The 26,923-nt window shown below is 41.0% G+C and overlaps 1 protein-coding gene across 1 annotated transcript in view; it reads left to right on the top strand.

Moving 5' to 3' along the window:
- Nucleotides 1–26,923, top strand: part of SORCS1 (sortilin related VPS10 domain containing receptor 1) — a 183,774-nt gene that overhangs the window by 136,825 nt on the left and 20,026 nt on the right. Inside the window, exons 14-21 of the mRNA XM_017735172.1 lie at nucleotides 392–499; nucleotides 1,460–1,577; nucleotides 3,308–3,438; nucleotides 10,999–11,112; nucleotides 11,911–12,082; nucleotides 20,755–20,941; nucleotides 24,851–24,984; nucleotides 26,803–26,887. Coding sequence (XP_017590661.1) covers nucleotides 392–499; nucleotides 1,460–1,577; nucleotides 3,308–3,438; nucleotides 10,999–11,112; nucleotides 11,911–12,082; nucleotides 20,755–20,941; nucleotides 24,851–24,984; nucleotides 26,803–26,887 — 1,049 coding nt within the window. The remainder of the gene's footprint in view (nucleotides 1–391; nucleotides 500–1,459; nucleotides 1,578–3,307; nucleotides 3,439–10,998; nucleotides 11,113–11,910; nucleotides 12,083–20,754; nucleotides 20,942–24,850; nucleotides 24,985–26,802; nucleotides 26,888–26,923) is intronic.

Genomic DNA, 26,923 nt, shown 5'->3' with positions numbered 1-26,923 from the left:
GAGACTGTTGTGCTCCAGAAAACTAACTTCCTTAAAGTGTTTTATATTGGGTACTCAAAAACAAGAAGTTCAAAATCACTTGTTTATTTAAAAAAAAATCTTATCCTTAGGCTACATTTTGCCCTTTGAGCATCAATCTTCAACCATAACTTCTAGTTTCTACCACTTAAATATTGGCCATGAGTTAGTGGTATGATGCCAGACAAGCTTGATCAATGCTCTGATTTATGATGCTTCCCCAAAAAATACTTATTTAAAGGACTAAAAAATCAGAATCCAAAAAGAGAAGCTGTTTTTCACTTCTCCATAGCAGCTGCAGTGGACTAGAGAGTCCCCTTGAGTAAAATAGGAGAGTAAGGAAAGAAAACACCAATTCTGCTTTCTCCTCTAGGTTAAGTTTTGATGAAGGGAGATCTTGGAGCAAGTACAGTTTCACATCCCTCCCACTGTTTGTAGATGGAGTTTTAGGGGAGCCTGGAGAGGAAACCCTCATCATGACGTAAGTGAGCATGCCATAATGATGCTGTTGAGGGGAACCATTTCTGGTTGGGGACCAAACTGAAGCCAAGAGTGTGGAGTCTTCTGTTGCTAAATCATCAGTTTGTTTGTGATATGATTGAGGGATTAGCAGCATGGTTCCTTGCAAGCTGCAAACACATTATCACTTAGCTTATCAGCATGAAACCTCACTCCTCAAATTGAATGTGATATAAAGCAGAGTTACTCTTGACAGATTAATATTTGAAAGAAAAATGGTGAGGTATTTTTATACCTGTATTTTTGCTGCTGCATTCTTTTTTTTTATAATGAGGCACAGATAAGTGAGACATTCTTTTGTAAAAATGAATGACAAAATGTTGCCTGGAGGCTGACTCATGAAAAATTATGTTTAGTTTCAATGTGTTATGCTGAGTTCTGCATGATGCATAAATCTGGACTCATCATGCCAGAAACTGTGATATTTTATCTGAGATTGGATTTGTAAAAACAGGAGGTAAATTCAATTTCTGACTGACCTGTAATAAGAAGAATATATGGCTTGGAAACTACCCTGAGCTAATAAAGATGTATGAAGAATGTTCCTTCAGGTTCTGATTTTAATTTGCATGGAAGGGATTCCCAAAGCTTACAACTGAGACAAAACTCTTGAAGGTATTACTGCCTCCAGCCCCACATCAAGTCTTCTCTTGACTCTTCTCTTTGAGTTGAGTCATTTTGGATATTGTCATAAGTGGGAGGGTCTTAGTGAACAGAATAAAAGCTACATACAATTCCACAGTTTCTAATAGGGTTATAGATGTTTAGCAGGCTAAGTTTCACTTTCACTTTGTCAGTCCAGTGAAAATGAGTAGGACTGTCACTCCTAAAGCAATCGATCTCTGTTGGAAATTGTGGTGACTGTACCTCTGTAACTACCAGACTTCCTTTTACTGTATGTTCTTCCTGCTGCATTCTGTAGTGTGTTTGGACATTTCAGCCACCGCTCAGAGTGGCAGCTAGTGAAAGTCGACTACAAGTCCATTTTTGATCGGAGATGTGCAGAAGAGGACTACAGGCCTTGGCAACTCCATAGCCAGGTGAGAAGCAAGGAGGCTGGGATCTGACCTGAAGTAGCTAATGATCCTACAGTTCAAGATCAGCATGATCCAATATCCTTTCCTAACAGTTTGGTGTGTCAGGTCATCCCTCACTGGGTGGGTCTGTTCTGTTACATCAGTGTGTTGGCCTCAGATTGAGGCTCTGTGATCCCTGAAGGATGAACAGCTGTCTTTTGGGTATCATCCTGAACACAGGCAATTACTTCAGACTTACACAGACTTGAACAATACAACAACAGCAGCAGCAGAACTGCCCCTGAGGCCTGAACCCCTTCACTCTTACATCCTACTTCCCCATCCTTTCCTCCTTTCTCTCCTCCATCCTTCTGTGTCCTCAGAGTCAGGGTCTTAAGACCATTCTAGTTGTTTCACATTTGTTTCTCCAGTTGTTGGCCCTATTAGCCTCATTCCTTGCTCACTTGGTTTCATCCCTGTTCTGTCTGTCCCTGCCAAGGGAGTTGGGCACTTTTCTTCCCCAGTTTATTGGCCCCCATGCCCTGCCCTGTTCATCCTGGATGCAGCTGCTCCATCCCTCTCTGAACCATGGAATTCTTGCCTAGCAAGGTGAGGTGCTCTGCACAGTGCCTGCATCTGCCTCGGGGCACCTTCCCAGCTCTGCCAAGTTTGACACAACAGCCTGTGTTTCATCAGGTTAGAATAAAATATGGCCCAAATTCTGTGGTTATATAAACACCACAGGTTCCACTGAAGTCTAGAGCAAAGCACACATTTATATCGTCAAAGGTTGTCTTTCTGTATATATCTTGCTGGGCAAGAATTTAATAATGAATATGAAATGAAAGTAGCTTGACTCAGACTAGCTGCTCACACAAGGCACAACTTTACACTAAAAATATCAGTTATTACTTAGATCTTTAGATGCTGAAAATCAGTACAGCTTCCTTGAAATTCAAGGAAGCATAGCATTTTATACTAGTTGCTATTCAGGCCCTTCTGTTTCATGCCATCAAATCATCAAATCAAAGCCATGAAAAAATTTTCCACAACGATTTTAACAGCATAAAAGGAAATAAGCGAGACTCCACTGTATTTTGATCTTTGCTTTCTTGTGCTTGAATAAGCAAAAATACCAAGGATTTTGCAGTATTTCTTTGAGGATGCTGGCTTTGGAGCTTGCAGAACTATTTATAGGAAAGCTGCTGTGTACTCTTGCCTTTTGAATTCCTTTCCACTGAGATTGCAAGGCTGAGCCTTGTTCCCTAGATAGAAATATTAAGCAGGGTGTTGAAGATAGGAAGTTTTAGCATCTGCATAACAAGTAAACCCCCGTAAAACCGAACTCGTCCATGGAAAGTATTTACATAAACACACATTACTAGTTTCTACTGAATGAAAGTATTCCTGGAGAGGTCAGGCCAAAGAAATAAACCTGCTCTATGCCTTAGACTGCAGAGGAATCGACCATGTTCTCAGTTGCTGTGAAATGGGCCTGTATCAAATATTTATTGGCTTTGGAACGAATTCAGAACTGAATAACATATATAAGTAATCTCAGGTAATTTCTTAGTGTGTATTGGAAAAGTTGATTTAGTTTCAGTTAGAGCTAATTAACTCCAGTGTACTGAGATGACATTTGGCTTCCCATCCTCTTCCCTTGAGTAACACGTCCTGTTGCACAGGCTTGGAAAAAGTGGGTGACACAAATAGCCTGGTGGGCGTCAAAGAAATATTTCTGGTTTTGTTTCCAGGGAGAAGCCTGCATTATGGGAGCAAAAAGGATCTACAGGAAGCGCAAGTCAGAGAAGAAATGCATGCAAGGGAAATATGCTGGGGCTATGACCTCGGAGCCGTGCGTGTGCACAGAGGCAGACTTTGACTGGTGAGCAGTGGGCAGAAGGGCTGGGTGCCCTCACAAAGCAGCACAGAGATCCTTAGAGAGGCTGTAAGCTTGCAGAGAGTAGAAATTAATAATCATGTAGGTATCAAATTGGCTGCTCCCTGATAGTGCAGGTATGTTAAAGGAAGGAGAGGTGGAATAGGTATCTGTAATCTCCTGAAGTTCCCACGAAATTGATGCTGAGCTGACCATTTTCCAGGTCGCATCTCAGCTCTGTGCACCAGTAAGATAACAGGTCAATTTAGCACATCTAACCTTAGCAATGACCAGGAGTGGCTGAAAACAGTCTTTAGACATGTAACAGCATTGTGTAAAATATAAAATAAATTCTTAACACATAGACACATATGTATATATGAGTAAAAGTAAATATATGTATCTGCAAAGTATGCCTTCAGCTTCTGGCAGTCAAGAATCTAGGAAATTCCAGGGTCATTTGTTGCATCTGGACCATCATGTTTGACAGTATCCAGCAGACATTGCTTTCATGATTTGAGTTAATCTCCTGAAGCCTTTTCTTCTGTGATGCTTGCTATGGGAAATAGAGTCCATGGGTGAGTTATGCATGGTGTGATAAAATCTTCAGCTGCTGGTTTAATTTCAATATTACTGCTGACTCAGAGAAATTTGCACAAAAAAGGCAGGGAACCACATTATTGAAATCTCTTTCTTACTTTTTTTCCTCCAAGTCTGCAAGTTCCTGAGTATCTTGGATGAGAGAAATGTTGGCTCTTTGGCAGTGCCAATAAACTCCCTTTGTGCCTCACCCACCCAGATCTATGTCATGTTACTAATTAAACCCAGAATCTGCTACATGAATCCTGAAAAGATTGATCTCATCAATATTTCGTATGGAAATGTATAGTGTTTCCCTTCTCACTCCTCCATAAATATAGACTATTTTTTCTACATAAAATCACAGAATTGCAGGAGGCTTTTATATTGTGTCAAAAAAAGTCAATCCTCTTGCTCCAAACAATAACAATTATGGACATATTTTGGCACAGATTCTGTCAATGTGGTTTCTTGATGGTTTCCCCATTTTCCATTTAGTTCTTTTCTAGGGAGAAGATCTGTGTATAGTTCATCATTTAGGTGTTCAAAGGTCCTGGATGTCAATCATTTAACATTTCTCTGGTAATGTCAAAAAGATAACAGCCAAACCAAAAACCCCAAACCATCATTAAAGCAAGGAAATTCCCTGAAGATTTTGACCCTCTTATAGGGCAGGCAGTACAATGCTGAGCCAACCTCCTGGCCTTATAAAAATAGTTGATGCAATTGACTCACAGTCAGTCCATTAGTGTTTAAATCTCTGGCACTCGTAAGGGACACACAAACCTGAAATTTTTGATAAAAATACGCTTTCCTTCCAGAACTTCTCTCTGAGAATTAATATATTTATTTTATTAAAATTGACTGTGTGGCTTGCTGCTACAAAACTTTGTTGCTAGGTACAGAAAAAAAGTACCACAGTGACATTTGCTGGGGGAAAACATGCTTTTATTTCTTTAATGTTCACCTCAAGGAAACTTTGTCCAAAAGCTCTGCTGGGCTGTGGGACAATGTAAGAGAAAGCTTGGATGATTGGGGATGTACAACAGGCGCTCACAGTTCACATGCACGAACAAGACACCTCAAATCTGTTGGAAGAGGCAGAATTAGGTCCTTTTTGACCAAGAAGGACCTTTCTCCTTCTCAAGGAATCAGTTTTACTTTAGAACAGACTGTCGTTCTTCACTCCAGTTCTCCCTGAGCTCAAGTTATTCCTACAGTCCTCAGACCTGAATTTCTACTTTATCCATTTCAGCTTCCTTCCCTACTGCATCTGATGAAAAAAACCTGAAATATTCCTTTAAGCATCCAGTTCAGAAACATTTACCAACAATACTCATCAGGAGCATAATTTTACATAGATCTGCCAAAGAAGGACAGAAAAGGAGAAAAGAAAGGGGCAAGAAAAAAAGCAATTCTGTCTGCTAAGAAAGGCAAAGCTGCTTGCTGCACCACTGTAACTTTCAGTGCCTGTCTTGTTGAGCTCTGCATGAGGCTTCACTGCCAATCTACCCTGCAGAAGTTGGGGGGAGGATTGCAGGAAAATTAGGGAATTAATTCTTGCTATGGAAGGATATCCTCTGTGGCGGTCTTTCCTTTTCAGGAAGAAGAAAGCACTTTCATCATCCTCACTCATGGCATTTCAGTACTTTTGAATAGTCTATTTCCTTTTTTTTAAATTTTCTTTTTTTCTTTTTTGCTGGGCAGGGCTCTTAACTGAAGGAGATTAAAGGGGACATGAATCCCCCAGACACAGAGAAGTCCCTTAGCTGCCAACACTTGATTTTTCAATCTTGAAATAAATTGGGCAGCTTTTTATATTAACATCAGTGGTTACAGGACCCAGACATGTATACAGAGAAGACAACAACCATCCCTGCCATTGTGCTGTCTTTGCTGTTTAAACAATAAGTTTGTATGCAGAAAATTTTGTTACCTAAGCTTGTCAGAGATTGGAGTAAAAAATTGTGTCTCTGTGGTCAGGTAAAGTGAGAAAAAGTATTACTGCTGTTAATCCTGAAAGTCTTTTTTTATCAGTTCAGAGGAAAAATACCAGTTATAAAAGACATAAAGATTTTCTAATGTTCTTTTCTCCTTGTGATATCACAGAACTCCAGATTCATTTCAAATCTGTGTGCAGCCCGTTGGTAATCCTTTCTCAAGGAAAAGGGCACGTTTGTTTATTGTTTCACGCAGCAACAAAACTGAGTGACATTAGAAGTGACTGGAGCTTTTCCAGCCGTGGAACCGGGCCTCTTCTGCCAGCAGACCCCTTTTATCCCTGGCCGGCAGGCAAAGGGGCCGGGAAGGGCTGGGAGCAGGTGCCGGCTCTCTGTGCAGGGAGTGGGGCTGGCAGCCAGAGGGCAATAGCGCTTCAGGAATGGGGGATTCGGGATGCACAAGAGCCCTCGGCAAATCTGTCCTAGCAACGGCCTAGAAACGAGAATCTCCTCCTTCATTTAATTGATTTGGGTAAATGGATGGCACCGTTACTTGGGTGTTATTAAAGCATTAATTTACCCGCTTTCCTCACATTGTGTTCCTCCCTGCCGTCTGAGCATTATTACAGCGATATCTCTTCAGCAGAAACACCTCCTAGACACAGATGGAAACCCTCGGTGGTGGTCATCCTTCAGGCACCTGTCTCCCAGGCCCTTTAATAGGAGCTCTGAGTAAAGTGTCTCACTGTCAGTCCTCCCTCTGAACCCACTGTCATTAATAGAGGGCTTCTTCTATCAGTATTCCCATATCTTACACCTTCATGAGAAGCATGAACCTGTTGATACTGGTGCTAGTGGTTTTGGATAGCCAGAGAGGCACAAAGGAGCCTTAGTGAAATTGGGAATCAGGTCTATTTATTTCACAAATTATATCAGCAGGGATCTGGCTGGCTCTTTATATCTCTGGCACTTAAATTACAGCCCTGCCTGCTGGGGTTAGTTCCTATGCTAAAACGTCAGAGTCCTGCATCAGGAGAAACTGTTCTGACAAACCACGGGGAGGCAGGGGCCGGACACTGAGTGTGGTTAGATTCTGCTGCCTTTGTGTCAGCACCCATGAGTTCAGATCATGCAGGTGCCAGCTCTGAAATACACCTACATTTGCACCCTTTGGTTAACTAACTTTGCTTTCTCATTGCTATGGGCTTGGGTAGCTAACAAATAGTAATTTAGAATGAATTTTTAATTCATTTTGGGTGCTTGTGAAAAATGCAGATTCACTATGCAAAGCCTGCAGTTCATCTCTGCATCTTAAGGTCCTGGATATCTACTGGGCATGGATTTATTGGAAAGATTCTGGGGATTTTAGGTTCTGTATTAACATAAGCTGGTATAGCTCGACTCCAAATACTGTGATGCAATTATAATCATACACCTTTGTAAATGCACAGTTCAGACTGTAGCTGAATCCATCCTTCTCCGAGTTTAATCCCATATCAGGTCCTGTAGGACTGGGGAGCAAGCACAGCTCCCCTTTAACACAAATCTAGACTTGCATCATGGTTAAATACTAGACAATGGTATTAGGTGAATAAAAAGCTAGTGAGACTTTTCCATTGCTGTAATTTCCATGACTTTTCCAGTTGTTTTTTCCCACCAGGGCTTTTGGAAGCTGCAGAAAAAAGGTGACTATTTTCAGAGATAGCTTAATTCCAGCCCATTTAGTGTCTGAACCGTTTGGGAAGCACAGCATGGAAAAACACAAGTAGCATTTCCAGCTTCTGGCACAGTTGACCTTAAAGTGAAGCTGGTAATCTTAAGGAATTTCTCTGTTACATGCTAAGTCATATCTTGATTTTTAGAAGCTATGAACATGGCAATCACTCATCCAAATTAACTGGTTATTTCTATATCTTAGAGCAGTAGGATTTTAATAATTTCATGTGAATTAACAGTTCTTCCAAACAGTATGTTTGTCAGGTCTGTTTTCAAATGACAAACTTCCTTAAGGGATTTCTTTTCTTTGATTATTACCTGTGCTGAAAATAACATTAGGTAGAGGAATTTATCATGAGCATTGAGCAGAGATACAAAACGTCTGGAATGAGAATGAATTTGTATCTAATTACAGAAAAGAACTTGCAGTTCTACTTGACTAAGAAAAATAGGATTCCAGTTTAAACCAGTAAAAGGGTAAAACCATATTCAGTGAGAGCCACAAGATAGGCTGCTTCATACTGATAAAGCAATCCCTGATGGCAAAAGCTCCACTCCTTTTTAGGAGATACATTATCTATGTCACCTGAGTTCTTTTCAGGCAGGCACAAAATATCATCAATATATGCAAATTCCAATTCCCAGTTCCCAGGCAATGACTCGGGGAGCTGATTGCAGGCTGAGGCTGATGCCCTCCCCATCTCCAGACTTTGCTGTACTGGCTCGTGCTATGGCAATCCAATTGATGGTGATGCTTGTTGATTGCTACAAAGCCTGTTGTGCCAAATTGTAGGCAGCAATTTGTTGTCAGCATCAGTGTTCTGCGTGCAGCAGCCTGTAGCCAAGGAATTCATTAGATTCCAAGACTGCGGAGGTGAACGAGTGGCTGCTGCATCTGTAGAGGGATATGGAGCAGCAGTTCATGTCATTTACTGGGATGATATTTCTGTAGGGCCTTAATGAGCCAGATGATTTGCAAGCCCAAAAAACAACACTGTGAAACTTCTGTGCTTGTAACTATTTCTGCTGTGGAAAATCCTAGGATTTCTTTCTCTTGACTTTGAGAGATATGATCCAAGTACAGTCAAAACTAGTTAAGTCCAGCTTGGGTTGCCCAGATGTACAGGTAGGAATAGGAACCAAAATAGTAGCTTGAATCTAGGCACGTGAATAGTAAGAAATCCCAGACTACTGCATCAAATTTGACTATGAGTACTGATCCCCTCTGAGACAGATTTTGCTGTATTAGTTTTGTTTTCACCTGGTTACAGAACATTGTGTGTGTACAGTGTTACAGCTTTTTAATTAGAGTCACACACGATAACTTAGGAATACAGTGCTGCAGAGTGTTTACAAATGAATTACAAAAGTACAGGAGTCCCACTTGTATGTAAATATTTCTTTTCTCCAAGCAAATCAGAATGGTGTTATTCTTCATTACAGAGTGTATTCTGCAGCTATAGTGTTCTTATTCCAACAAGGATGATTATAGAAGCACATGGCACTGGGAGAGTTGGCTGGCTGATGCTTCCAAAGCAATTAAGCAACAGTGAGTTGCAACCATCTGAGTAAATAGATTGATGAAAATTCAGTCAAAAAAAATGAGGAAAAGACCATTTAGGTCATCTACTTCATTGCTGTTTCCTGGAGTATGTTCTCAATTACTTGTTGTAGATACCCCAAGCACCACAGCTGCCAAAATGTTCCTTTGGAACAGTCATGCAGCCTAATAGATGTTCAGGAGTTTTCCCAAGTGATATGCAGCATTAAATTTCTTTTGCTTAATGTCATCTTTTTAATTTTGCCAATTTAAGATTGCCTCAAAACACTTTTTCTTTATTCAGAAGAAAATGAAGCAGAAGTAAAAAGTGGTGACAGAATTCTTTTCGATGTCTTTTCTTGATAACCAGTACAAAAAACTTTAAAAAGATAAATTGAAACATATTTTCTCCTTTTTTTCTTCTTTGTCTTATATCTTAGACCAGTACCAAGCCTCTTAAAATTGTTTATTAGTGAGTAGTTAAATTTTTTTAAGTCATCATGCTTTTTCAAGACACTTGAAAAAAGTCTTCATTAAGTTAAACATTCTTCTTCTTGTTGTTAATATTTTTCTATAAATATCTCTCTTGTTGATGATCTGTTAGGTCTCACCCTGGCCATGGACTGATGGCTGTGTTGTGACAGCCCTGGGAGGAGCTGTAGCAGGGGCTCCACTAACTCTGACCAGGTTGTTGGGAGTTCATCCATCTCCTGCTTTTTCTCGCTGCTTTTTTACATACATATACAGATATGAGCCCTTAATCACATAAACTAATGCTGCTCTAATCCTCTTTTCTTAGAAAACCAGGCTACTTGATACCAAGACACTGTAGATAATAAGTATAAAAAATGCTTTGCAGAAAAGTGCCATTTTCAGATCAAGGGTTGTGTTGCAACTGGAATATTGGAATGGAGTTGGTGGACTCTGTGTAGCAGTTCTCAGAAATTACATCCTATTACTTCTCCATTATGAGCTGTGGAGAAGGCTTAGTAAAAGGAACAAGAATGGTTATCCAACCAAGTAGTCCTCATTACTCAACGGCTGGAAAGTAAAACCACATGTGAATGGAATACTGATTAAAGAGGTTTTCTGTTTGTTGGAGGTTTTTCTTCCCATAATAACATTTTTTATAGAGTCTTTGTTTACTTGGAATCAGAAACAATTTGAAATCTTTTTAGTGAAACCAAAGCAAACTTAGTCATAACTAAACTCAAGTTGTGACAAAAGATTAAAGTTTGACTCATTGTTTCTAATGTGATTTTTGGTAGCATTTCCTCTTTCAAACAAAAAGAGAATTGAAGATCACAGACTTCTTTCCCATTACCAAATACGCTGTTAAAGCCTTCAGGCAAGAGCTCTCTCAGGGCTGTAAATTTTCCTCTACATCTTGTGTGATATAGTTTCCAAATGCAATTAGCTTTTTAGCCCTTCAGTTTTCTAAGATATGATTGAGACAGTCATGATTTAGCTTAGATTTCTGGGGTTTTTTTATATTTGAACCTAGATTTGATCTTGAGAGGTACTGTTAGTCTACAGAGAGAGAACAGTTGATGCAATACTCATAAACTGCCTGCTCTGGTTCTTCTTTTGTATGCTGGGATGTATGCAAGGTAACCACCCCAAATGAAAAAGCTGAAGTGGAATGAAGAATCTGTTCTATCAGTGAGAATAAAATCCTAGTAAACAGATGCAGGAAAATCAGAACTTGTATTAATAGTAGAGAGCATGAGCTAATACCTGTGTTTGTTCTTTTGGGGTTTTATGTGATGGTTTCTCTTAATGTTACAACAGTGATTATGGATATGAACGCCACAGCAATGGCCAGTGTTTACCAGCATTTTGGTATAACCCGTCCTCCTTGTCAAAAGACTGCAGCCTTGGACAGAGTTATCTCAACAGCACTGGGTAAGTGGCTTACCAGGCTTTATTTAGCTATATTTAGCACCCATATGGATTTAACCCAATGACAGCTACTGTAGGTGTGTCAGAGCTGGCTGAAGGCAGAAACACTGGAAAATAAATTAGTTCAGAGAGATGAAATTGATGTATAGGTGAACTGAAGTAATAGATTGGTAGCTAGCTCGAATGCTGATGGTTTTTTGGCTCTCTTGGAAGTCCATGGAAGATGTAGTTTAAGTTAAGATACTGGCAGATTTCATTTATGATGCGAGTGATTAAAGCAAACAAAGCAACCCAAACTGGTTTTGGAGAGTCTGTACACTGAAAGATGGGCAGAATTTGCTTTTGCTTCAACTCTTTATTTTTCTAGCTCTTGATGATTACATCTTTAGAGACATTTCCCTCACAACTAATCGGAAGTGGGGAACATAGGAGAAAAGTTATTAAACATTGCCTAACAGTGTAATAATTGAATACAATGCCATACTGTATGTGTATGTCATTTATTTATAACTTTATAGTTATTTAACTCATAACATCATATGATTTTATGGTTTAGGCCATTTATGGTACCTTATATGACACCAAGATATTCTATGCAGGAAATTATCACATGCCATTAACAAACAGTATGGACTACGGGTGTGTTTGGCACGTGAGGAATGCTTGGCTGAGACAAATGCTGAAATATATTTGGGAATCTTTGTTTCCTTACAATCTCCTTAGCCTAAAGGAACCTGTTCCCAGTTAACCCTGCTGTGCTCCTTGTCAGCACCTTGCACGGATTTCCCCATCCCTTTGCAGGTACCGGAAGGTCGTTTCCAACAACTGCACGGACGGAGTGCGTGAGAGGTACACGGCCAAGCCCCAGCAGTGCCCGGGCAAGCCCCCCCAGGGCCTCCGCATCATCACAGCCGACGGCCGGCTCACGGCTGAGCAGGGGCACAACGTCACCTTCCTGGTGCAGCTGGAGGAGGTAGGCTCGGTTTTTACACTGCATCCCAGGCCCATGGGTGTATTTGAGTGTGGTTCATGCCTCGCAAAGTTTGCAAAGAGATGAAGTGAGACAGGGTGATACCAAGTCAGTCAGGGCCAGGATGTAGCTGGGTGGAGTTTGCTCTAAAATGTAATGGATGATGTATGGAGATGAAAGGGCTGTCAGAGCATTGTGGTGCCCAGGGTAATATATGGGAGAAGTTGATAAAAACTGGGAACTGGTTTAATTTGGGAATTTCACAGGAGAACTGAAGACTGCAGGTTCAAGTTCTGATCCCCACTTTTAACTGTGCTTTTTGCTTCCTGCTGTTTTTCAAAACTGAATTTCCATATTTATTTTCCACTGACTTTAAACCAAAGATAACAAATACTGCATGTGCAGCTGGGTCCCCATCACACAAGTTGGTACATATTGTTTAGGCATTTGTGGGTGAAATCTCAAGATGTCCTCAGCAGGACTAAGTCTGAAATTTATTGCTAATACAAAAGCTGATTCAGGCTCTGATCTGTGTTTTTGTTACATCTGTAACTTAACTTGGTATTTCATTGTTCTGCTACTTCCATTCCTGAATTCATAGGTAAAAAATACTTAAATCTTTTCACCTCTTTTTTCTTTTCAGCACTTCTTTATCTGTGTTCAATTGCAGGCTCACAGGAACATTTACGAAGTAGCAGTTTTCTCTTTTTGCCTAATCTAATTCGATTTTTTTAAACTTCTACCCCTTTTCCTCTCTAACTGGCCAATAAATCATAAAACAAGTATGCTTTAGCACCAAAGGACAATGGACATCCCTTTAGAGTATTCATGGAAATTACTTCTGACCCTCTCCATAGTAAATGTCATCTGTGAGGAAAGAGAATGGGTTTTTTTTACACCTCTGTTAGTGATGCTTTTCCCTGCAAACAGGTGTCCTGACTTGCAAAGGCAACACCATTTGATAAATCATACCTAACCTGAAGCAGTTTCTGACCTGAATGTTTATTTTCTCCAAAATATGGTCACTTTATTTCGGTACTGACAGTCATACAACATTGCTACTGTGATGCTGTAATAACAGCGTGAACATATAATTTTATCTGTTAAATTACAGATTTATGCATTTAAAGATGAAGAGGAAAAGGTCCAAAACAAGGCTCTAAAATAAAAAAGTCAAAAAAGTATGCTTTGCATCACCTTTCTATTCTCAGCAAAATTTTAAATCAAACTGGGAGAAGGAGGTGGATAATCTGAATAGTCAGTCACAAAACTATCAAAGAATTATGCCCATAGTCAGAGGGAGAGACAATCACCCACAGTGTGGGAAACTCAGGACAAATGTCCTGCTCGTTCTTCTGTGAGTGCTATCATGTAAGAGTACCCAGACCACTGTGTCATACAGGGAGCTGCTGTGCATTGTTCTGTCTTTTTTGTTCATTCTGATCTTTTTTGGCAGCTCTGCTTCAGTGCTCGCCAGAGTCTGGAAGCAACACCTTCTCTGGTATGAGATGGTGTCTCTCTCATGCTGGGTGTCAAGGAGTACAGAATGTATGTTTTGATGAGTGAGTGAGTCAGTTCTGAGGAGATCTAAAGGGAGCTCTTCCAGTATATCTGATAAGGAAGAGGTTAGGAATCGCTCTGAGGGCTGAAACAGTATTGATCAGCCTCCAGCCTTTCCAATTGCTCTCCCTGTTAGATGAATCTTGACCTCCTGCTCCTAGATTTGTCAACTTAAAGAGCAACCAACAAAACCTTTGGGTGAATTTTACCCAATCTGGCAATGACTTTGTGTGGGTGTTGGAACAGAAGAAATATTCAACAAAGAGGAATATTTTCCCAGTTATGTGCAAGCTATAGGGGAATAAAATGTAGTTGTAGCAGCAAAAGTGTATATAGACTAAACCATTTACCAATGTAACTGTTTCAGTAACAAAAATCACACCACTCACTAGAAAAGTTAAACAACCCATCAAAAGAGCAAAAGAACATTTTATAAAATTGATATTGATTTCACAGAATAATTGAGGTTGAGAGGGGTTCTCTGGAGATTGTTTAATCTGACCCCACTTCTCAAAGGGAAGTTTCTTTCCCTTGCATACAAGGCAGAGGTATCACAAGACAAGAATTTGCCAATTTCTAGTTAGTTCTGCCCTGGGCAGGTACACAGCACAGGACAATCCAGGATCTCCAGTATTCAAAAAATCTGTGCCGCTCCATTTTTACTGAAGGGAAGGCATCAGTCAAGTTAAAAAAGGCTGGATATGTCACCTTGTGCATTTTTTTCCCCCAACAGCATGTGAAAAAAGTGTGTCCTATTCAACCCTTGCCCCCCCGGAGTGGTGGGCAATATTTTACGAGTGCTACACCCTGGTGAGGACTCCTCCTTTAGCGTGAGTGACAGCTGCTATCTTTTAGGATGTGAAAAAGCAATGGCCTTTCCCTTTGCATCTTAACATCTCCTGTATCCCTCTGAGACAGTTTGTTTGAAGCCTTCAAATCTGCAGAGCTGTTTCATACACTGCAGCCTCGCGGCTCTCTTTTTTCATGCCCATGTTCCACTTGATCTGCAGGAAAAAGACAAAAAAAAAGAGAAGCTGGTGAGCCAAGGTACAAGAGTTCGTTTGAGATTTGTACTCCTGTTGTCTTTCTAGGACTTTCTGCTCCATCTAGGAATCCACCTGGGTCTGAAAAGAGGTACGAACTGCAGAAGCAGGTTCACTGGAGGCCCTGAAAATTCACTGTATCTCTGTAGTGGGGCAGATTGCTAAGAGGGCAGGGAGAGACAAACGGCAGCAGTGAAAAGCTGATGTTTTCACTCAGGTGTGGAATTCAGGGGCAGGAACCACAGCACAGTGGTTCCTTGTGGAGCCTGGTTGTGCTTGCGGTGATTCTGAGAGCCACGACTGTGCATTCTGACAAAAACACAATGTGAGCAAAAGATGCCCAAAGAGAAACAAGGACAAGGCATTCACAAGTGTTTTGCTATTGAAGAAGACACAAAAGAAAATCATCACTGAAGTCTGTGTGAGTGGAGGGAGGGCAGGAACCAAACCCAGGAGCACACAGAGCATTGCTGATTTCTGAGAGCTGGGGTTCTGGCCCAGTTTCTCTAACCCTGACTCACATGAAATTTTCCTGTGAAGCATTTATATCTGGCAGCATATAAATATCATTAAAAGCAAACCTAACCAACAGGTCATAGTTAAATCATCTGAATGTAAGAATTCTTTTAAAAGTGATCTAAGTCTCCTGTCACCTTTTAGAATTTCTGTATGACTTCCTCAAAACTGTTTGCAAGGTCACCTTGCACTTAATATGTATGGTCCCTTTATTGGGAAGGTTTGGCCAAGCTACTTGTCCAATTAATCTGGGTATAATCATCATGATATTTTCACTGGGTGACCATAACCAGGAAGCATCAATATTTCCTTTACCTAACTAGCATGTGTTGCATTTTATGAAGTATTTTGGAATTGTTTAATAAGCAAATCATCATACTTAAGCTGGGAATTTTGCTCTTAAATTTCCATGGAGATAAGTGGAATACCAACAGCATTTTTGTCATTACATGACAGCACATGAGAAAAGTAGCTATGCTTAAAAGCAAATTTGTCATTGCCTAAAAATACTGCCAGTTTAAAGCTTAAACAGAGTTACTTCTCAGTCTAAAAACCTGAATCCTTGCTTTATTTTTGAACAGCAACAAAAGAAAATTCAAAGTTACAAAGGCACTTTTCCTGCTTAAGTTATTCAACCCAATGACCTTGACATGTTTTGCTTCTCTGTTGTAGAAAATGGAGGGATTTTATTAAGTGTGTGCTGTTTCTGTGTGCCTTCCTGATCACGTGGCCATGTAGGTCTCTTGCCTGTCACAACCACAATCGTTATTTGTATGTTAGAGCTACTTGTATGAACATCAGACACTTGTGCTTGCTGTACTGCTTCAGCAGAGACGCTGAAATCTGCAGCCTCCAGAGCAACGCCGTTCAGCACAATGGCTTTCCAGCTTGTTTCATCTGATTGCTCACATGTCTTTGCTGAGGAAATGGATCGTAAAGACATTTGGTGGGGCAGGAAGGTTCAGGGCTTTTACTGTTTCATTACAGATAATTCACAGAGAAACTGCCTCCTCTAATTTATTTTTTATCTTGATAAAATGACAGCCAAAAGTCTTTGACATTCCAGGTCTGCCTCAGTTCTCACTTGGCAAAGTCACTCCACTGGGAGTAGATTTTGGCTTGCTTTGAACTACTTGCTGCTGCTGTGTGATGTTTGGATTAGACTAAAGTGTGAGGAAAGCTAACTTGTTCCTACATTTCAGGCCACAGGCTAGAATTCAGGCAATCTGAACTCATTCCTGAACCACACTCTGAGCTCCTTCTGCATGACCTTGAGTGAGAAACTTAAACTTTCTGATGTTCTATTCCCTTTATTTGAAAACAGACCTTTGCTTTCTGCCTCATACCCCCCCATGCCTTGCATTTGCACAGTGAATGCTCATAAATCCAGAGAACTCTCTCTTACCACGTGAACATACAAATGAAGCCCTGAATTTCCTAAAGACTGACGTGGCTCTCTGTAATGACAATGTTGATACATGGCTTACAAGGTACACTGTGTCTCGGGTACATTTAATGAGCTTGGGGATCCTGCTGGGGGTACAATGCCATTAACATTTCCTACCTCAGCACTCTTGTTTGGTGCAGTTCAGTATTCAGCTCAGCTGAAGTTTCTGGAGATGAGCTTAGCATTAGAATTGTTTTGATTGTTGATGTACTCAAATTAAAGATGCAAAGCTAGTAGCAATTAAAAGCATAGTCTGTATTTTTTTTTTTTTTGGCGGTATCCCATTGTGTTCCCTCTTTTGATATCACAAGTTTGTTAGTAATGATTACAGAAATATGAAACCTTCATCCTAACTTTCAATGCACATGCTGAATCACAGCTGCTTATCTTGCTAAAAACACTACACTCCTGTAATAACACATAAATGAAGGATCAGTATGTACCCTCCCCCGTACCACTGTCATCTGAATTATAATTGCATTTTCTGATGATGACAAGCTGGTTGGGAGAAATCAGAGCCTTTCATGCATTTTTAAATTCACTGTTGAAATTCCATGAAAATGTATGAAAGTGGACCTTGCCTTCCTAATGACACACAGCACTACAGTCTTGTAATGCTCTTCCAGTCACACAAGCTGAATTACTCTGCATAATCCTGAGAGGCTGTTATTGATTCCTGTGGGGCACAGAAGATCTAGTACTGTAAAAAGAGCTCATAGCTGAGTTCAGCTGGCACAACTGGCAGTCAGGATGAATGATGTGATCAGTACAATTCACTGTTTGGTGTTGAAAAAGAAGCATATGTGAAAAGTATCAAGCTATTTGCCCTGCTATAAGACACCTTTCCATTCAGTTTCTGATTTGAAAAATTAAGGCCATCTCTCTGAAAGCAGGGATTTAAATGGGAAAGCATGTTTTTCAGTTCTTGATCAAGTTGGATTTAAATATCTGTTAAAAATTAAGAATATACTTTAAACGGATCCAGGCTAAAGGTATGCCGTGTGTAGATACACATTTCCAGTGAAAATATCTTTGATGAATGATTTCTTTTGGTGACAGGAAAATGCCAAAGAGGGAAAGGGGTTAATCTAGAGAAAGCACAATGAATTAATCCATAAAAACCCTTCAACAGCAGCAGTGTCTGTGTCTTGCAAAGGATAATTAAATCTATTGTCAACATCTCTAAGGAAGACACACAAGTTGGTGCATAATTGAAGACTTAAAAATGAAATCTGAAACATGGGAACCAAAGCTAAAAAGCTTGAGCTGTGTTTGTTCCATTTTTTAATACTTCCATTTAGATACAAATAGTCAAAGTCAATAAGGAAAATGCATTATTAACAACTCTCAGGGCAAGATTCCAGTGGTGTGTTTGAGAGAGAGAATCCTGCTAGGTGGGTCTTACATCCATCAAAATATTGAGAGCTGCATAAATGTAATCAAAATGTAAAAATATTGTTGCAAACTGTATTGGATGAGGCAGGAAGCTTCAGAGTTTTTTGGTAATATCTAGGTCTTGTGTGCATTCTAGGCTCCTTTTGTCAAGATGCAGGAAGAAGGTGCACTTGGCTTAGGAGGCAGGACCAGGAAGGAGGGAGAGTGGGATATTTTATGTATGCTTGAGAAAAACCTGGATGTTCAATGAGAAAATCCCTTAGAAAATAATAATTTTCTGATTTACATTTTAGTAACTAATGTTGTCTAATTAGGTAAAAGGTTTAATATGAGGCCTTGGGAAACTTGTTTTTAATTTAATGATGAGGGCTTCTTTTCAGGCTGAAAGTTCATGAGGTTCAGCATATGCTTTAAGCCTTGTGCTGCACAAAAGCCTTTATCAAGATTGCAGTGTACTTGAGGTTTTATCCAAGCTTGTGCATATTGCAGAGAAAGGGGTTAATCTAAAGAAGACACAATTAATTAATCCATGAAAACACTCCAACAGCAGCAGTGTCTGTCTCCTGCAAGTAATGCAGGAACGTGTCTGCCTTAATTGGGCTAAAAGCTTCAGAAAAATCCTATTGTGGGGTATTGAACTTGACAAAATAAAAAGGAGAAGCTGGAAAAAGGAGCAGGAGGGGTTTTTGCAAGATGTACAGTATACATCAAATTGTTGCAGAACAGAACTTCTCTTGGTAAAACAATCTCTTTCAAGCAGCTCTGGAGAGATGCCAGAGACAGAGACAGTGACAGCTGGGTTGGTCTAAATCAGGTGTGGGCCGTGTGGGAAAAGTTTGGATTTTGGCTCATCTGCTTTCTCTTCCTGTCTTACTCTGCTTGTGCTCTTACCTGGCACAGATAAAATATTAGAACAAGTCAAAACACAGTCTCTTTGTTTTCCTGACTTTTCTCTCCCACTTCCTAAGCTAGAATTTTAAATGTCAGCTTTTCAAAATGTGGCATTTTCAGAGGAGTGTTATAACCTGGATCTTACTCAATGGAAAATGTTCAAAGGGTTTTAAAACAGGAGAGGCCAAGACAAATGGAAAAGACTGAGGGAACAGCAGCTGAAGCTCTTCTCTAATTATATTTTCAGTTGTTTCTGTCAGCATCTTCTCTACCTAGAATTGAAATCTAAATCTTGCATGCCTTAGAAATGGCTCCTTTCCCTGGCTACACCTGTAGACAGCATGAGTTTCATGGCTATGGACAAAATGAAGACAAGAGGAAAAAAAGGTTCATTAGAACACAAATTTTGACACTTGCAGAAATAAGGCTACTCTAAAAGGCTATCACCCTTTTCATCTTCTGCTGCTGCCTCAAATATGTGCAGGAATATTTCACGACCTGAAACAGGCTTCAACTGCATGACCTCGAATATCCTCAGAGCTGATAAACCCAGCAGGGGCACTATGGTGGCACAGTTTTAACCATGTGAAAAGCTTTTGTCCCAGCAGTATGGCTTTACTGTTCAAAGACATCATCTCCTTTTGAGTAAGAAAAACAACTAAAGCCCTAATGATGCTGGACCTGGAGGAACTGGGAGAGTATCGAAGGGTACTTCAGAGATCTCTGTATTTGATCTGAGTCAGCACTGGACTTGAGATAATATAGTCCCTCTCTGAAAGAGGTTCAGAGGTCATGCATGTTCACTTCTGGCTATGGAAGCACATCACATTTGGTGCCTTCTGTTGGCTCAGTTAAACAGACACCCAGTACAGCCCAAAGCACTGCATCATTTTTGAAGCTGCACATCTTTCAAATAACTCAGGTCAACAAAGGTCATAACTCTGTACTTAAGATCATTTCCCCTGCCACACCTTCAGTCTGGGATTCTCCACAACAGAGCAACACTGTTATTTTTGTCTCATCTATTTGGAAGCAACAGAGCTTCCAGCAGGGTGCCAGGGCAGTGTTAAAAAAAGCTTCAGTCTATTAAAAGAGAGTGTCTGGGAAAATTTGTTGCTCTTGCCATTATCAGGTATAGCTCTGCTCCTTTTGCTTTCCATTCAGGCAAGCCTCCACTATTTCTGCCTTCACAACAAGTTATAAAAAGCCTGAGAGAACATGAGGAATAGAAAACTTCTGTTATAATTTCCTCTTACAGTCACATGCATTCACATATCTCTTTCTGGTGCAGAAACCTGCCTGATGCCAGCCATTCACATGCCTACCTTTCATTCCAGAAAGGGAATTGGATGTCCTGAGGAGTGTTTCTCTCTCAAAGGAAAAGAGGAAAAAAAAAAAAAAGAAGAAAAGAAAAGGAAGGAGAAACAAACCCAACATAAATGAAATGTCCTTTGAAATTCTATGAACTTCCCCCAGCTATTAGTTTCCCATCATTCCAGACAGTGGCCACTGCTTCAGTGCACCAGGCTGTGGAGGTGCTCCACAGCAGTAGCCAGCATGTGTGACCATAGCCAGCATGAGCACCATGCAGAGCCAGAGGGGGATCTCCTAGGCAGTGAGGATGTTGAAAGGTAAGGCAAGATACTGCATCTTACATGAAAGGGAGGGATCTTTAGCAGCCATGGTTGTTCGACAGGTCAGTGCACGCTGTTCCTCTGGCCCATCAGACTTTTTTACTATATTCTGGTCTCTTGGGCACCTCACTGATCCCGTCTCTCAAAAGCAGAACAGAGTCTGTTTCAATCCTTTCTCTTTCACCACAGGGAGACCTCCAGAGATCCCTCATTCAGGTGGACTTTGGAGACGGCATCGCTGTGTCATATGCCAATCTCAGCTCAACAGAAGATGGGATCAAGCACATCTACCAGAACGTGGGCATATTCCGAGTGACGGTGCTGGTGGAAAACAGCCTGGGTTCTGACAGCGCTGTCCTCTACCTGCATGTAACATGTATGTATGTTCATACCCCTTGACAGCTTCTGTTGTTCACAAATTATTACTTGTAGCTAGAAGTGACATTTGGAATTTGACAGCTGGGTCCAGAGTGGTGGGATATGATGAGTGTTCACCTGTCCTCCAGACAGACTGTTGATTCCAGACTGAGAGGAAACATAGATTCATTAATGTTGGAAAAGACCTCTAAGATCATCGAGTCCAACCATTAACTTTTGCTTTTTAAACCATGTCCTACCTCTAATTTTGGCTAGTCTAAATTGGGACACCTCAAAGGACTGTCCAGCCCTTGCTGAAATGCACTTTCATTAGCAAGCTTAACACTTCCAGAACAACAAAGACACTCAGGGATCTTTAATGACTTTTAAAAGCTTTGAATTTTATTTTGTGCATGTTTTGCCCTCTGATGAAACACCCACCTCTGGGATGGAAACCAGTGCATTTCAGTGTTTCTGTTGTCATAGAAACCAAAAATCTTTGTATTAAATAGTATTGCAAGAAAAAATATCATCCTGACATTGCTTTTCTGCTGTTTTTTTTTTTTTAACATTTTTATACTTTATATGTGTCTGATTTAAAACTGAAATGTATCTGAAGTTCTCAGATAAAATGAACATTGAATTCTTTGCTATTTATTCTAGCACATGGGTATGAAGCCAAAGGGTCAACCTATTTTTTGAAATTCTGTAACATTCCTAATGCATTTTGTTTGGGGCCACAATTTTCTTTTTGCAGTGTGGGTTTTCTGTTTATTATTTATATTTCCAACTGTGTGCCTCTGTGCCAGACTAAGTGAGAAAAGAGGAAATTCCAAAACATGAAGTTGTGTTTACAGAAATACTGTTTACCCTCTACCAAATTAACTCCACGTATTGTCCAGATGATTTAGCACATTGCCTACACTTTACCTCTAGTTTTGGGGTTAGTTCATACAGCATGAAAGCAGCTGCCTCTTCAGGGTAGGAGAGCAGCTCTTTAGAGGAGCGCCATTGTATCAACAGATGGGAACAGTGGGAGGGATGACTGGGGGAGATAGGATTTTTATGAAGGAGCACTAGAGGAGCAGGAGCAAATATCTCCCTGAATGTCCCCTTTCAAAAACACCTTTGGTTGGCAGGTGTCCAACCTTCACTCACTCATAGTGTCTTTCTGGTCTACAGCTGCTCTAATTCATTTTATTGAGTCACTGAAGGCTTACGAACCATTTTGATTGTTTAAGCTGTGCAAGAAATAAACAATATTCAGATTTGTTTGTGTGACTTAGCAGCTGATAGTGTATGTTTCTGTGTTTTGCATAGGTAATACCAGCACAGGGTTTAAACACTGAGTGATCATTGCAGCCAGGCCCAGATTTTATGTGCCAGACTCCCTGGAGAAGTGACAGCTCTAAGGGATATGTCTCACCTTTCTCTACATGACAAGAATTAGAGACTTAAAACAGGTTACAAATGAGCATGGTGCCGCTCAGACTAGCAATAGACTTTCTGAGGACAGAGATGTACAGTAAATCCAGCCCCCTCCAGAGTCTTAACACCCTGATCCACAAAAGCTTCTAAATCCTTTTTGAATGCTTGTGTTGCCACTCAGCCCTCTGCTGAGTACTCTGCTTGGGGTGTTGGAGCTTGGCCTTTGGGAGTTTTGCAAAAATATCTGTCCTTAAATTAGACACACACACACTGTATTGTAAGATCCACAGAAAAGCAGTGTGCTGCCTGACCATCCAGAGTTTTGGGAAGGACTACGGACTGGGTCATCCCTCATTACAGGGTTAATACATGAATGTTTGCAGTCAGGTCTGGGACTTCCAGCACCTTCCCTACCTGTGGCCAGCACTTTTCCTGCAGGAAAAAGCTGCAGGCACCAAACCTCAATGCTTGTGATCTCAAAGGTAAAAGTAAAGCCTTCATCCCATGGTCTCCTCATCCTGCTGCAGCATGCGGCCAGTGCACAGCAGCAGCACCTGTCCTGCAGTTGGCCCAGGGATCCAGAAAAGCAGATTATTGTGAGACAGGAGCATTTTGAGTGGCATGGACAATATAAACTGTTGTGTGTAAACTGCTCAAGCCAACAGCCTGTCTCTTAGCTGTCCTGACATGTCAACGTTTGCTTCTGGAAAGTTAGTTATGGATTTGCCTGGATGCTTCAGAATAACATTGCCTGTGCAAGTGAGACTTTTGAGAAGCTTCTCTCTTTCAGTTGTCTGGAGCTTGCACACAGTTTTTTTCCTGATACAGGTGAAAGCCTGTAGCCTCCATGGCCCTGCATGAAGCTCACAAATTAATTTTCTTGAATCCTCTTCAAAGTTACCTGGGAGAAAGCAGTCTCCTACAGGGAAGGCCTATCCAGAGTGAGCTATCCCCATCTGCTGGCCAGATAACAGCTCAGCTTTTCAGCCTCCTTGACCCAGCTGTGCTGGGAAATGCTCAGGCAGAATTGGGTTGCTTGAGCCATTCTTCCATATTCCTTCCTAGCCAGCATATGGGAAAGGAAGGTCCAAGGAGGTGCTGGGCACTCTCTGCTGTGCAGGATCGTTTGAGATCTGTTCAGAGCAGTGATGCAGTTATGTTGGAGTGTATCCGACTTTTCATGGGCTCCATTGTTACAGTTGCCACTGCATTAAGCTGGGGAAATTGCTGTTTTTCAGGTCTTGGGGTCTTGCTGACAGCAGGAACAGCCTGGTGATGGAAATGGATCTGAACAGAAGGATGCCATTAAAATCATAAGGGTGAAGTTGTGGCATCTCATGAATTTTCAAGAGTGTTGACTGCTGCATATAAAAGGCAAAATAAGCCATGGTCTCATGTATAGCAGTCTTTGGTGAATCTGATAATGGATAACTTAACTGGGCTGCTTCACGTTAAGCAATGGCTGTGTCTACAACCCAGAGAAAGATGCATTTCAGTAATAGATCAGGAACACTGGTCCTTTTTCTGTCATTGTTTATACAGTCTGATTTCGGAGATTTTTTCCCTCTCTCTGCCCATGGTGTTACACAGGATGCTTTCTCCATAGTGTGTGGAGTTCATTTAGGTTGAAAAGCAAGGTCTAAGTGGTGATTCATGCATGGGATGTATCCTGAAAGATACTCCCTGGAAATAAAATTCTCTGGCAATGCATCTCAACCCCATATGAACAATGCAAGGCTGTGGCTGTGGCTCTCATCACTGGGGTGCTCACAGATAGAGGACATGTAGACGTGGCCTTAATTTGTTTAAGGAACCCATGTCCCCATGTCACCTGAGGTTTCTTTATTTTTCTTTCCCTGTCACACAGGACAATTGCTTTGTTCTCTTAGTGAACAGTCAGAACACATTTTAAAAATAGTCTATAGAACAAGATTTAACAACAAAGGCCCATCTGTTTCCAGAAGATGGGAAATGTGTAACCCTGGGCATAATGTCACTTGTCGAATGAATTATGTTCTGTTTATACTGAAGAAATAAAGGAGTTTATTGGTGAAAAGGAGGGAGTATAAGGTACCATTAAAACGCAGACACTCAGTGAATAGCTGCCTTCAGAAAGAGTTTCTGCTGAAGTTCACCAAACTTAGCAGTTTTCAAGCAGAGATGCTTCATGTCTGCTGAGGCCATTTGTCCTGCATGTTCTTATGTCTTCCCAGGGAAGGCCATATTCACACAACAGGGCTCTGTCCCTGTTTTTGAAGTCATATAAGTTCCTCACTGTATGACATTCATGAAGTATAGAGTCCAGGTTTTTCAGCTCCAGGTGTAGGGGTGGCTCCTCTTCTCTGAGGAACAGATTTAAGCCTTTGTCTCTAGAAACGGTACCAAGCCAAAACATTCTGTCATGTGCCACGGTGATTCAGGGAAGACTTCTGGTGGCTATCCTACCCAGGCTGACTTTTCAGATGGAGGGAGGACTCACCTGCTGCTTCTGTTTCTGCAGGCCCCTTGGAACACGTTCACTTATCTCTACCCTTTGTCACCACGAAGAACAAGGAGATCAACGCCACAGCAGTGCTGTGGCCAAGCCAAGTGGGAACACTCACTTACGTCTGGTGGTTTGGGAACAGCACAGAGGTTTGTTTGTATTCCTGATTGACTGAGATCAAAATAATCCTGGAGGAACTCTCTGACAGAAGAGTAAAGGAGAGGGGGATGTGGGAATGCTTCTATGGAGTCATCTATGCAAGAAATTTGGAAAACAAAGATTAGGATACTAATGGTTCTTTGAGGTACCAAATAAGTAGTGCTTTGTGTTTGTAGCTGTGACTTAGCTGCAGGGTTTATTGCTATTTCATGCAAGTTGCCAATAGCTTTTTTCCTTAATTCCATCCAAGGTGAACATAGTTAAACAAAATCTGGAAGAGTTTCTACTGTTTTTCTTCACCCTCCTTTCTTCAGTAACAAGAAAAAAAAGTAGGGGCTTTGGCAGGTTTTTTTAGGAAAATAACCTTTCAAGCTGAACCTGTTTTTATACCTGGAACTGACCTATGCTGAGCTCCAGCACCCTACGCTAAACCACATGTGCAAAAGGACCTTTTGACTACAGGCGGATGAAATGGTTCCCTAACACACTTCCCTGCCCCTGGGCTCTGCTCAGATATGAGAGTATCATCCATCACATTCTGCTGCCTCTGTGCTTGCAGTCTTGGTAAATCTTCACAGACACTGTTACTTCACATAAATTTGTGGCTGAAGTACCCAGAAACCCTAATTAGTTTGTGAGGGGAGAAGTTGTCATGGATTTTGTAGAGCCAAGAGGGACCTTCATAATCACACATGGTTCTCTTCTGTATAATGCAGCTTGGAGAGTTTGATCAGTACCTTCTGCTTTATTTAACTCTTTGTGATAAGGCAGAACCTGACTTTGTGTTGTTTTGCATTAATAATTTTCCTCAGATGATAGGAAATGCACTCTTCTCCTTCTGACCATCTCCTCCAACTATTTCCCCACAGCTAATTATCCTGAGCTTTGAACTCATGCACTGTGTTTGTAGTCTGAATTTATCTAGTCTGGGATTCAAGCTGTTAGATCTTGTTACGCCTTTTTGTGTAGATTAAAGAACTCTCTGTACTATCAGCAATCATCTCCCCCTAGAGGTACTTACAGGCTGTGATTGTCACCTTTTAACCTTCCCTCTGATCTCCTAAACTTGTAAGTGATCAGGGTTGGTCTAATTCTGTTCTCGAAGTGAGAGTTTTACTCTAGACTACAATGGCAACAGTTTGACTTAATATTGGGTGCTTTGAATATCTCACCCAGAGTTTATTAATAAGTGAAAAGAGAAGTTAAGGCAGAGACTGCTGGAGGACACAACTCATTGATAATTGGTTGATTGAGAGGACATAGATCTAAAGGGATCTATGTCCTCTCAAGGATCAGCAGTTAACAAAAACGATGTCTTTGTATCTAAGGATAACATGGAACAACAACTGTGAAATCTTAATTTGGCTGGTTCTGTGACAACCCCCTTCAGTCATCTTAAACAAAGCACTTAACTAGATTTGGGAAAGGAGGGTGATGAGCAATGAGTGTTGCAGGCCTTTGTATCAGGATCTGGGCCTCTCTGGGGAGTGAGCAAAGATGGGCATTTTAACATGGGTTCCAGAACAACCAACATGATAAGTGGAAAGCAAGCACTGGAATCTTAAAACATAGCTCCTTTGGAAATTATAGGTACCTTACTTTGAGCTTCAGGAGGACATCCATGTCTGGGATTTGTCTGCCCTCTCCAGGAAATTAGCTGCCATGTCACAGGGCCCCTCCTGAGTCTGAAATTTCCAGTCTGGAACTAACTCCCCAAACCATCCCAATAGGTTAGAGAGCCAAACTCATTTTTGCTCTTCCTTTCCAGCCAAATTAACTGAATTTTGCCTTTTATGATGTATTTGCAGCCACTGATCACATTGGAAGGGAGCATCACATTCACATTTTCTGTGGAAGGGATGAACACCATCACCGTTCAGGACTCAGCCGGAAATACCATTCTTCAGGAAACAAAGACGATTGCAGTGT

Source organism: Corvus brachyrhynchos, unplaced genomic scaffold, assembly GCF_000691975.1.
Source record: "Corvus brachyrhynchos isolate BGI_N302 unplaced genomic scaffold, ASM69197v1 scaffold705, whole genome shotgun sequence".
Lineage (NCBI taxonomy): Eukaryota > Metazoa > Chordata > Aves > Passeriformes > Corvidae > Corvus > Corvus brachyrhynchos.
Note: the sequence above shows the minus strand (reverse complement) of the source record. Positions and strands in the feature narration are given on the sequence as shown.